Raw genomic sequence first — 13,319 nt, 5'->3', positions numbered from 1 at the left:
CTTGGCGACAGATGAATGGCTTCGAAAGAGGAAATGTGTCTCCCCGAGTAAACTACGACATGCATATTAGCGACGAAGTTAGGTACTTCTTCGAACGGTGCAGCTGGCGAGTCGCGCGACGGGATTTTATGATACTGGCTTGATTTATTACATTCTTTGTTTTATTTTAATTATCAAAGTACTATAATTAACCTTCTATCTACACGTTTTGATACGAATAACTCAACGCATTTCTATTCTATGAACTGTTATAAATAACTGTCTCGTATTCCTCCCTTAAAAAACTTTCACACCTAAAGAATAGGCCTGATGCATTTGCTTCAGTTCAAGCATGATTTCGAACTAGAATGTTTCAAAAAACTTCAATTTTTTATTTGTATACATATTTATATTTATTTTTAATTAATTCTCATTATTATGTTGAAGAAATTTCTTCATAAAGATTTAAAAAAATTAAACTTTAAGCAGTAATTTTTAGCTAAAATGAAAAGTTATTACAATTGCATTAAATATAAATAATATTTTAACATGTTGTCTATAATTAGTTTTAAATTTTTGTAACACTATTTTAATAAAAAAATTTTAATTAAAAAAATACATTATTTAATATGTTAGTGCAATATATTTCCAATTTATAGCTATTTATATTACATATTAAAAAGTGTCATTTTCACACAAATTATTAAATAACTCTACTTATTAAAGCCTATACTTATACATTTTTGTCAAAGGTCAACTTTAAATTACAAAAGTAATTTTCTTTAAATCAGTTTTGTTTTAAAGTTATAAATTTTTATATAAAAAAACCATACATTTCTCTAAGCTTGTTGGCTATAGTTTTGGTTATAGCATTTATATTTTTTTTAATAACCACTAAATACAAATACTTTCTAGAAATGTTTAAGTATATATAAAAGTCGCTAAAGAATCTATTTATATTTGTAACAGTAATGAAAATTACCGTAAATGACTTAATCGTATACACAGAAGATGCCTAAAAATAATGTGTTAACGTTAATACTTGATTTCCATGTATCTCCAAACATCAAACGTATTGTCACACGTTTATCGTTTGTTACACGTCAAAATGTACATAGAAACCAAGGTTAAGTGACAGTAAAATGTTTTATAGCACCGAATCTATACGTATAATACGTGTCTTTTATATTTCTGTTCTTAGATGTGAATATAACTTAATTGTTCAACTTGAACATAATTCAGGAACGAAAATACACGATCTCGAAGATTGTGACAGCAACATTGGCGGGAGCAGTGTCATAAAATTGAAGACGTCCTATGAAAATTTTTTGAAGAATATGTGTCTTCGAAGAGTAAGCGCACAAATTTCTATTTATAAATTTATTTATATTATCAAGCATCTGACACAACATTCTAATTTTGCAGAAATACCATAATGCATAGATGTGAAATAACCCATTTCTCCTCTGACAAATATCTATTTTACAATATTCGGAATCAATTAATCATTTCATCTCACATTTATTTTGACTTCCATCAATTTTGTAGTATTCAGAACATGTAAAAGTTGAAATTATTTTTAAGTAAATTTTTATTCACAAATAAATTTATTTTGTCAAACATCTGATAACGTTCAAATTTTTCAGAAATACCGCAAAGCATGTGAAAAGGATATGAAATAACCTCTTTGACGGACAAACATTCGGAATATCAATTGATCATTTTATCGCACATATATTTTGACTAGTATCAATCTTATAATAATCAAAATATGTACAAATCTTTGAAGTAAGTCTTCATTTACAAATCATATTTATTCACGTAATTTTACTTACATATCAGCAAGTTTTCATTTACAAATTTATTTATATGGTGCATCTGATGCAATTATAATTTCTAATTTCTAATTTTCCAGAAATATCGCAAAGCATGGATATGAAATAATCTCTCTGATTATCGTAGACAAATACTAATTCTGCAATATTTGGAATCACATAGATTATTTTATCGCACCTTCTAACTCGCTGTCGAAATTCAATATGACGTCAACCGTAAAAAATCCCTCGGAACGCCCTGACACGTACGCAAGCAGATGCGGCCAGGAAATGAAGACGAGTTTCTTCCCTTCGCCGCGATGCAATAAGAGGATCACCGATATGGAATCACGACGAGCTTCGAAAGTATCCGCTTCGACAGTCGAGATGTATCTGAGGATCAGGCCGACGCCGGAGACACTTATTCCAAAGAGTTACGCCGTGTTCAATCCGAGAACTCTTTTAACGTTTCTGCCGTTCGAGGATAAATCCAGTCGAAATTCGAGGTGTGCGAGATCGAGCGAGGCCGGGGGCGGCAGGCAGCATACCTTTACGAAGATCTTCGGATCAGAAACTTCGCAGGCGGAGGTGTTCGAGGGATCCATAAAACATCGAGTCGCGGAGTTCCTCGGCGGTAAAAGTTCGACCATCATGACTTATGGCACGAGGGATTCCGGGAAGACTTACACCCTGTTCGGCACGCCCGCGTCGCCCGGTGTAATAACGCGTAGCATCGATCTCGTGTTTTCGGCGATAAACTGCACCATCGCGCCCTGGTACAAGCCGACGTTTCAGAGCACCGTGCTTCGCCTGAACGAAACAGCACGGGCAGCGGAAATGGAGCTGAAGGCGCGAGTGTTGGACGGACGTTCGACGTCCGCGGAGGCCAGACTGTTCCTGGAGAACTTGCGGCCAGCGGACGCGGATCCCCCGGACGAGTGCGAGGGCTGCTGCAGCGAGTCGATGTGCGCCGTGTGGCTGTCCTTCGCGGAGATTTACAACGGAAACGTTTACGATCTGCTGGACGACGCGGAAACTCGCTCCCCGTTGAGATTGTACATGAACGCAGCCCAAGGGCGAGCTTACGTCTGCGGTTTGCAAAAGGTGCACGCCATAACTGCGCTGGAGGCCTGTCGGATCCTTATGGCAGGCCAGTCGAGGCTGAGAACTGTCGCAAACCCGGAATCGAGGGGCTCTCCATCGCACACCATTTTCACGATGGAATTGTTGAGGTACCAGAAGGATCACGCGGCCGAAGAAGTGACACTCAGTACGTTGACTTTCTGCGACCTGGCTGGCTCCACGCATTTCGAGAAATCGCACATACGTGAGGTGAGCAACGTTAACAACAGCCTGGTCGTGCTCGGCAGATGTCTCAAGGCTGTGAGTCAGAATCAGATGGCGCCGTTTCGCCAGTCCAAGTTAACGAGGATATGTCAACGGGCCCTCTCAGGTGAAGAAAATCTAAACGTTATAGTAAACATCGCCTTTCGATTAGGTCTGTCTGACGAAACGCAGGGCATTTTCAGTTTCTGCGATATAGTCAGAAAGCTGCTGAATAATCATCGCAAGGAATTCAAACAGCTATGCGAACTTGGAGAAACCCCTCACAGTCTGGAAACGTGCGATGATGACTTTATGGCATCACCGTTTAGTCAACGGAGCTCGTTCGAGACCGCAGAATCGACTGGCTGTACCGATTCGGTGGCGTGCAGAAATATACGAGAGCAAAACAGACGGCTGGAGCGAGAATTGGAAGTTGTAAAAAGCGATCTGCTAAATTGCGAGTACGCAATTCGGCAACAACTGGCCGATCATTACTCACGCATGATCGAAGATTTGGAGGCGACTTACAAGGAGAATACCAAGAAGCTCGAGACTGACGGGCACGATCTGCTAAAGTGGTCCGTCAGGCAGGTCGAAAACTTTTATAAAGGGCGCATCGATAATCTACGGCATAAGAAGAGAAGGCGACGAGATAGCGGTGACTACGTCGACGATAGCCGCGTGCTTTACGAAGAGCTCAAAGCTGAGAATGCGCAGGTCACCTCCAAAATGGTGATTTTGAAAGAAGCGATGAAGAAGTTAAAAAAAGAAAACGAGACAATTCTCTGCGAGAAGAATAACTGTAGCTTTCAACTGGCTCTGGTAACAGAAGAATTGAAAAAGTTTCGACAGCTCGCGCAAGCTGGGATTCGTAAATGGGGTGGCAATATTGAAAACATCAAAAACGATGCCGATTGTCTCATGAATAATTTGGAAGGGTTAATGGACGAAAAATTAAAAAGAACCAGAAAGAAACTTGAAGAGATGAGCGAATATATGCGTGCGGTGGAAAAGGGAGATGCTAAAATCACTTCTGCAGCGCAACAGGAGTCGTCAAAATCGGAGAATCTTTTGAACGACACTCTGATCAAGATAAGAGAACTGAAGGAGGAACTTTCACGTAAAGAGGCTTGCATCGTCAAGCTGCAGCATCACGCGCAATTGCGAGAAAGACAACTTGCTGAAATACAACAGCGCCTGACTGATACACAAAATGAGAATATGATCGATGAAAAGTGCAAATGTGATCGATCGACTAATATTTCATTTGACGATACAGCAGATAGCATTTTTCTGGATAACATGTCCGTAGAGAAAACTTCCTTACGTATGTGCGTAAATTCATCTGCTGTCGAGCAACACGAATTTAACGATTGGATTATTGTCTCAACAAATCATGTTGAATCAACGAAGAAATTCTCGAACGTATCAAATGTCGATTGCAAAACTCTCGAAAGTAATACTGATTGTAAAATTTCCAGATCGAGCGACAGAAGCAGCAAAGACGATTCGGGTGTAAGTTGCGAATTACAAAACGAAAGTCGGAGATCTATCAGTGTAAGCGATCGCACAAGTATTCGCGAAAACGAAGACAAGTCCACGCAAACTTGTGTCGTCGACCAGTGTAGTCAAATGGAGAAAACCGTTGAATCGTTTAGGATAGATGGAGTAAATTCGAAGAAATGTAACTATCAGGAGACGTTACACGTTACCGAATTGTCTCAGAATCTGGAAACTATCCGGGATGTGATTTATGCGTTAAATGAAACGGCTTGTGCGAACGAATGTCAGTGTCTGCGCAAAGAAGGAGCGCTGGAACGACTGACAGAAGAGGACAGTGAAGTTGCAGCCAAACGCGACGATTTATTCAAGGCGATGGAGAATAAAATGCAGGAATATAAATGCGAAATTCGTGAACTAATCCGCAGGCTGGTAGTCAAGGAAGAAAATGAAAGTCGCATTTCCAAGTGGTTAGAAAGATACATAGAAAAATCTCAAGCTTTTGAAAATCAACTATCTTTGATGCGTAAGCGGTTGGACAAAGCGTTCAGTAAGTGCGCAAATGAACACTTACCGAGGATTGATAGTTTAGAGGAAGAAGTGTTGCAAAAAACTCTGCAGATAAACGAGCTCGACGGAAAGGTTGCTGAGATGCAACACGAGCTCGCGAAAGGCGACGAATTGCTTCAGAAGATACACGATTTCGAGATTATTGGGAACAGATGTCAAAGAGACAGGAATGAACTTTGCAGGCGATTGTACGAATGCTCGGAGACCCAATTGAACCTCGAGGATAAATTGAAGAAATTAACGATGATGATAACAAAAAGGGAGGGCGAAGTTATCTCGTTGAAGAGTGAAGTACGCAATATAGCTGACCTAAACGTTGCGAACAGCAAGAAAGCGAGAAATCTAGGCGAGCAAATTAACGAAACTAGTGAGAGTATCGACTCGGCTAAGGAATATCTGCATTACTGCAAAGATTTGCGTAAGAATGTGGAAGACACTATGAAAGCGCAGATTCACGATTTCAGATCTCGATTCTCGGAACTTAAAAATAGTACAGCGCTCCAGAACGAAATTTACAAGACTTATGGTGACAACCAAGATGAAATAACTCGTTTAAAGATGCAACTAGAGCATAAAGAACTGGAAGTAATTCTACTTAAAACTAACAGAGATGCTAAAATACAAAAATATGAGATTTTAATGAGACATTTTCAAAATGAAATCGAAGAGAAGGAAAAACATTTTAAAACTGTTGCGAACAGTTCAAATAACTCGGAGGGATTTTCAGCTGAGAATCAAAGACAGCCGGAAGAAATCATAAAAGACCATGAAACCGAAAGTAGTTTCGCGAGCAGTTCCTGCTTCGTGCCTGAACACGCTAGTTCGGTGACATTAAATGTTTCGCCAGCTCCAAGTGAGGATTCCACAACTTTTTCCGATGAGAAAGATGGCATTAGCATTAAATTCGGCGATGACAAAACTTGCCAGGTCTGTACAAACAATATAAAATACATAATGGTAGTATTTAATTCAATAATAAATATTTTATATAATTTCGAAAATTAAACGATTAACGCATGACGTTTAACTGTTAAAATAGAGAATTTTTTATTTTTTTTTAAATTAAGAAATTTGTGAATTGTTATTACATTAGCGTGCACGTAAAAATGGGAAAATTTAATCATAACGAAGAGATCTCACGTGTAATATCCTACATCTTTAAAATTTTCAGACAGATAGCAGTGTAAAGTCAAATGTACATTCATCTGAAACTGATAGGTCTGAAATGGAAGGTAATTTCAACATGAGATCACCAGATATCAAAGACACGAAGGAAATACTAGATTGGATGAAAGTCAGAAGAATCTCTGGTAAAACTGCACTTTCCCGTCTCTCCGCTAAACACGCAGATATTAATAGTGATTCAGAGTGACAGTAAACGACACATTATGCCAATAATTAAAGATTTAATTATATATATAATTTTTGTATATAATTATTGATATTAAGAATATTGCTGTGCGTTGCGCGTGTATTTTAAAGTAATTTGACATTTATTTGTGTTTCGTGTATTTCATGTATTTCGTACCGCTGAATGTTTTGTTACAATTTTAAACACGTGTCATACTTTGTTAAATTTAACAGAGAAAAAATCGTACATGTCTCAAATGTTATACGTTTTAATCCAACTGTTACATGTTTAATTCGTATCGCTGTCTCTGTGTTGTTCTCTCGTTGTACACACATTTAGCTCATAAATTAATAAACTTTTATTAATTTATCTCTACAAACTTTTTTATGCAGTTAACGAAAAGGATGGTGTGCAAATTGATTTTGAATCGGGATCACATGTATAATACATTTCAAAGTTTAAAAAGTGTCTTGAAATTTCATCATTGGATTTATTATATTAGTCGAATAAACTTATTACGAGGCCGCGGGACTACAATTATTACGCGAGAGATGCTCTGCATCAATATCTATTATGATATCCATAAGGGGCAATGGTACGATTAGTGATTGGGAATATTATCTGTGTATATATCAGATATTCCCCCGAGACCGTGTAATGGCAAAACGTGATTCCGACATTTGTTACAATAAACGGACCACCCACAAATAGATACGGCGACTGCGTTGAGCTTTTTCGCGCGAGGGCGGACCCCGCTCCGGATTTTATTGCCAATATGCTATAATTTCTGACATTAGATGCTGCTGACGCTTTCGTCCGCTCATTACAACCCGCCTCATCCTCCCCGAACGTGATCTTCCCGCGAAAACGGCTGCTTTGACCTCGCTATCTTTTTCTCTCTTCTGCGGATACTGATAGATGAAATTATGAGGAGGGATATCGAAATTGGACCGCGATCTTCAGCCCGTACAATCTTTTGGCTTCTGGTAATATTACTAGGATGTGCGATGTGATAAGGGGATACAAATAAATGAAAGGAAATCGTCCAATACGAGATTGCAATCTGCCATAAGTTTACAAATCTAAGAACGTCACTGAGATTACTTTCGGTAATCGTTCCAATGTAATTCTGATCATAAGAAATTCTAACACCATTTTTAAAAGAATGCAAGAAATATTTTTCTTTTTAAGAGGGATCTTGAAAATAATTTTTATATAGAAGAGACACTAAATACGAAATTAAATTGTATCTGCAAAATAAATTTATTTCGTTAATTGTTCGCTGATTCAATCTGATTATAATTACTCTCGCATTACTTTCTCGCAGACGAGTTTGTTATCACGATGGAAACAGCTACGAGTGGTTTGCGGAATCGCAGATCGCGGCGGCCATTTTCGCCAGCTCACCTCTTCGTCGTCGGTGATTTCTCGGAGTAAACGTACCGCGAACTTTCCTCTTTCAATTGGCAATAAGATTTGATCGTTGCGGGAAATATCATCCAATTTCCTTTCTCTCTTCGCCGGGTCGGAACATTGCCGTTCGTCCGCCTACTCACGTTCATCCTATAACTTCAACCACCCACTTTCCGTTATCCTTTACACGCCCGGTCGCTAGATATAAAGATAGCGAAATCATCCTCTTTGATTCATCAGTTGAAATTGTTGTATGTAGGTAAGTAAATATTTAAAGACTTTTATACAGGGAAACAGAGAAATAATGTGAATGTGATAATTTAACAATCAATAGTGGAATCCAATGATGCAGCAATGAATATCGATAGTTAATAAGCAGTTGCAAGTTTTCAAGTAGACCCTAAGGAACATTATTACAAATATTGCGATTATTAATGTAACTATTCCTTTAAGTCTAGAAGAAAGACTATAGAATTTTTTTTGTAAAAATCGTGTCTCTCCTTTTATTAAATCTATGTTTTAATTGAAAATTATGACATCTAATTTTGACGCATTTATTGACATGTGAAATATGAAAAAAAATTCTCCGTAGTTTTGCATTATCTTCCGAGAGGGGGTGGTTAATTAAAAATCAAATACGTCGGGATGGATTTGAACTTGGATCTTTAGCTTAAAAAGCAATTGCGGAATTCTTATCTGATGATCACCACATTCTACAATAAAAACCATATAAGGTAATACAAAAGACATAGGCATTAGGAGATTTATCTATTTAGTTGTTTAATTTACTCTTTATTGTCGCGCTACATGTCTCGTCAAAAGGCCTAAGGTATTCTTTTCTTATTCTGTTTTCTTATTTTATATTTTTATATAAATAATAAAAATAAAATGATGCAATACAGTCGAATAGCATGCTCTCCGCATAAACTTAAGATATGAATTAATTAGTTCATATCTAATAATTAATATTTAAATATAAATCAATATGATATAAATTACACAAAACGTGTATATTCTGTATTTTATTTATGTTATGTATGTAAAAGTTTTAATAAAATTCAGAACAGCTAACTTTCTTAAGATGTACAAGCTGGTTGAACCAGCATTCGAAGGGGTAATCAGATAGAGCTGCAGGAGAATGTTATTCCGGGAGAAGTTTGTTCGAGATGTTAGTTTATAATTCGGCAATCCCGGATCAGTATTTGTCACGATTAGCCGAACCTTCTCCCTTCCCGAACGGTTGGAATATCCGTTTCTGGGGAGGTCTCATCCCTTTCTTCATCCCTTCTTCGTGGAACCTACGCGAGTTTTCATTAATTTCGCCCAATCCTGCCGAACTATTGTCGTAGTTACGCACAATTTCGACACGACAATGCCCAGCTTTCTCTGGGATTGACGTAGACGAAAGGGGAAAAGCGGGTGCAAGGGAAAGAGAGGCCAAGCCTGTAAGGAGTTATAACGATGTCGAGTGGAAAGGGTAAGAAGTTCTCCGGGTTCAAAGCCCGAGGTGGCATGGATTATATTTCTCGTGTCATTTGCCTTCTGAGTTAGACCGATGACGTTTCGTCTCGAGTTTCTCTGCGGGGATCTTGCTACGCGAAGCGAGAAGAGACTCGTTAGGAACGAGATTTGGTAGAAAGAATTTCGATACAAATTATAAAGGCCTTTTATTTATACTATCAGATATATTTATCAGTTATACAATTTAAGCGTCTTATGATCAACTTCTGTTAGCTGTTACGAGAAGCACGATATGTCCAAGCGTATATGAATTTGTTTCCCATGAAATCTTAAATTTTGCAATTGCAATGTTAATGTATTTCTTGGAATAAATCACTTAAGAAAGCACTTGATAGTCTATCATAATATAGGTAAGTAAATGTTTAAAGCCTAGTATGTATCTATAAGGAATAAACAAGTCTTTTCTGCGAGTATACAAATATTTAGTAATTACTTATTCACAATCTTAATATAAAGAATTAAGTTAATTTTTTATGTGACATTAGGTTCTTTATATGCCTTTACGTAATATATATCCATATTACAAATTATAAAAGTCTGTACTATGTGCTTTGCATATATTATAATGATTTATGTAAACTCTGAGCTGAGTAGTCATCAATTTGAATACACAATTTTCATTTAAATTAAAATAAACTTAGTTTTGTTACCATCAATCAGTTATCTAAATATTTACTTTATAAATTATTGATGAACAATCCTTGACCCTGGTATTGGTCATTTTCTGATTTAAAAGTTATTTGCTTTTCTTAATGTTTGACTTTCTAAATATTTAAATAATAAGAATCTTTCTTTTTAATAATTAAATAAGGAGTACGACTGAGACAATGAGATATAACTATGACGTACATATAAACTTGACTATGTTGTACTACGTTCATCACTTTTTAAATTATTTTACATGTGTGTGTAGATTTCTTTTCTAAGAGGAACTACAAAGGTAACAAAGGCATGGAATCCATTTCAAATTTTGAAAGCATTATTGCATTAAGCACTAATAGAAGGAGCAACGGTGACTCTAGCCTTTGGAAAGACTGAAATATGTAAACTTGTGTTTTTGACAAGTAATAATTCATTTTAAATTTTTATGCAACGTAAAACAACTTTATGAATTTCTAATAAACATGCCACGTCTTCGAAGTCTATGTATCTAAAGATAGATCATATTGCAAATCTAAAGATACAGTCACAATTTCATAAGAAATATCGTGTTGTCTTTAAGCATAAGCTTAAGCATATTCACTACTTCAATATATTTAATTAAATTAATATTTTCAAGGTAATTGCAATACAATATGAAATACAATGCTATCCTGAGAATAACTAAGTTAATTCTGACTTATAGAATAGCATAAAATTTCGCGAAAATAATAATCATTCAAGTTCACTTATTATTATTAGCCGTTAATTCACAATTTGTAAAAACGTCATCAATTAGTTACGTACTTGTACATTTAACTTACTATGATTTGCCCTGCGTCGGAAAAATGTGTCGCGACACGGGATGGCATTCGTCGTCGTGGTTATTTTGCCAATATTGCGGAAACGCGAGGTACAGATACTCGGGCGGCGCTTTCATCACGGTAACACGAAGGGAGCGCGCTGGAAGCATCCGCGGATTAAATACAGCCACGCTTCCGGACGATGACTGCGTCGCGTCGCGTCGCGTCTCGCGCTGGATAAATCGCGATTGCGTAATATCGCGGGCGAAGCGTTTGCGCGGAGTGGAGAATTGCGTAAAGGCAAATATGCGATAGACTACCCCGAACGTCCTGTATTGTATGATTGTCTCCGTTCTCCCCCGTCCCCCTCCCCCTTCAACCATCCCTGTCCGTCGTTGCCGCCGCCGTCGCGTTTTGCAGGAAATGCCTGTCTTGCATTTCCCGGCATTGTAACCACCACGTCGGCTTCGGAGTATTGCCAGCCTCCACGTTTGAATTGCATTACCTATTATTGCTTATTGTTCGCGCGCTACGTGCTTCTCTCTCTCTCTCTCTCTCTCTCTCTCTCGTCTCTCCTGCGCACCCCCGGGTTTTCCCTCTTGGTCCAACCCTGATGTTCCTTTCTGGTTAGCTGCGGCCTACCTCTGCCTCCGTTCCTTTATAGATTCTTTTCGCTTGCTACCGTGAACATTTTAACGTTACTGTTTCACGCTTCTTTCTAATAGGAATCAACTTGTCTCTTTAAATTGAATTTAATCAAATCGATGTAATATCCTGCTAAAATATTGAACGTCGCACTTTATCGCACGCTTACATCACTTGGAAGAGTAGCAATAACGACGCACTTGGCGCACTTCACACTTGCGCCTGTAAATGTTTGTGAACGCCGAAGCGAGGAATGCCGGATACGAATGTCGTGCACGCAACGATTTATTTCCGATGCTCGGCCGACTTGTAGTATGCTAAAAACGTATACGGAATCAGATTCGACCGACTGGCCCGGAGCGACTTGACTGCCGCGCGCGATCTCCCCTGGCGCAGCTTACTGAGATTTTATTCATTTTTCCATACGGCCGGGTAGGCGATAAGGAAACACCCGTGATATTTCACGTTTTTATATGCGGCCGCGTTTTGCCTTGAGGTGTTGGCCGGCCGCGCGCGCCCTCCGTACAGAAATGCTCCGCGCCCCGACCCGTGCCCTGATATGCGAAATAAGTAACCCCCGGGCATCGGAGAGGCCGCAGCATCGTTAACCCCGGCGTGGACCCGTTTTCCTCCCCGTAACCTCTTCGAACCCCGAGACTTCAATATTATATTTAAAATGACATCGTTCCGACGTTCGACATCGAGTATCGTTCACTTAGAGAAAAAGATAGTTGCAATAATATAATCATAATGTTATTATAATTTGTAGTCATTTATCTTTACAGTTATCCAACAATATAAATTATAGTTTGTTTAAACTGTATTAAAGTTATAATTATAATTTTGATGTACGCAACTTACGAGTATAGTTGCAATAACCAAAACAGAGATTTTAATATAGCATATTATATTATAAAACAACTACTACAAACATATATTTATTATTATTAATATTACAGTAATAATTACTATAAAAATGATATTCCTGTTTATAAATATTTTATTATGCAACAATAACCGCAAATATCATTTTCTCGCAGATTTTTTCTCAGTGTCGGGAAGTTTTATCTTACATCTTTGACACTGAAAGCACCAACATTCAGGAGATGCAAACGTCTTTACGCATTCGTACTCTATTTACAATATAATAATTCCAATGCAAATTTGTAGTAATACACACAGATATTCCTTTTGGCATCCGCCGATTAAGTACAAGATAGCTTACGCATTACTTCCGCGAGTGTCTTTATTTTACAATCGCGTCGCAACTTTCGATTGATAATAATCGTAAAAACTTTTGATGATCGCGCTCGACTCTGAAGGAGGATCATATATGTACATGTTACGGATTCGCGAGTGCGGGCATATGTGCACGGTTTATGCCCATGTGACAATATGGGCGTCGCGGGTGAGTTTGAGTGGCTATTGAGATGCTCGGCTTCCAAGCGCGGTGCCCTTACAAAAGAGCAGTACTTACCAGATATTGGAGGCAATGAGGCGGGCTACTTTTAACAAGACTACCCCCCGACCGCGACCGCACTCCACTTCACCGATCCCTATGCTCGATACCAAACCGCCGTGCGCCCGATGCGTCCCGTTGTTGTGGAATCCCATAAAATTACGAGCGCCACGACGAACCCATTGATCCCGATTCGCTAACGAGCCACAAGTTGGGGATTACATAAGAGGATCGTCTTTTCTGCGGATGGATTTTATCAGTTATGCTTCACGATACTCGGTTTTTTTTTCAGAGAGCGC

General features: G+C 38.3%; 1 protein-coding gene across 2 annotated transcripts; it reads left to right on the top strand.

Annotated features, from left to right (window-relative positions):
* Nucleotides 1-549: 549 nt before the first annotated feature.
* LOC105840816 (kinesin-like protein KIF20B) lies at nucleotides 550-6,898 on the top strand. Of its 2 annotated transcripts, none has more exons than XM_036284668.1 (3): nucleotides 550-1,539; nucleotides 1,626-6,116; nucleotides 6,361-6,898. In XM_036284668.1, exons 2-3 carry the CDS (start codon nucleotides 2,019-2,021, stop codon nucleotides 6,559-6,561), a joined length of 4,299 nt encoding a protein of 1,432 aa, XP_036140561.1. In that variant the 5' UTR covers nucleotides 550-1,539; nucleotides 1,626-2,018; the 3' UTR covers nucleotides 6,562-6,898. The 2 variants fall into 2 exon arrangements, with proteins under 2 accessions (XP_036140561.1, XP_012543345.2); XM_012687891.2 differs by having other exon boundaries at nucleotides 550-1,767; nucleotides 1,895-6,116.
* The last annotated feature ends 6,421 nt before the right edge of the window (nucleotides 6,899-13,319 follow it).

Source organism: Monomorium pharaonis, chromosome 3, assembly GCF_013373865.1.
Source record: "Monomorium pharaonis isolate MP-MQ-018 chromosome 3, ASM1337386v2, whole genome shotgun sequence".
Lineage (NCBI taxonomy): Eukaryota > Metazoa > Arthropoda > Insecta > Hymenoptera > Formicidae > Monomorium > Monomorium pharaonis.
Note: the sequence above shows the minus strand (reverse complement) of the source record. Positions and strands in the feature narration are given on the sequence as shown.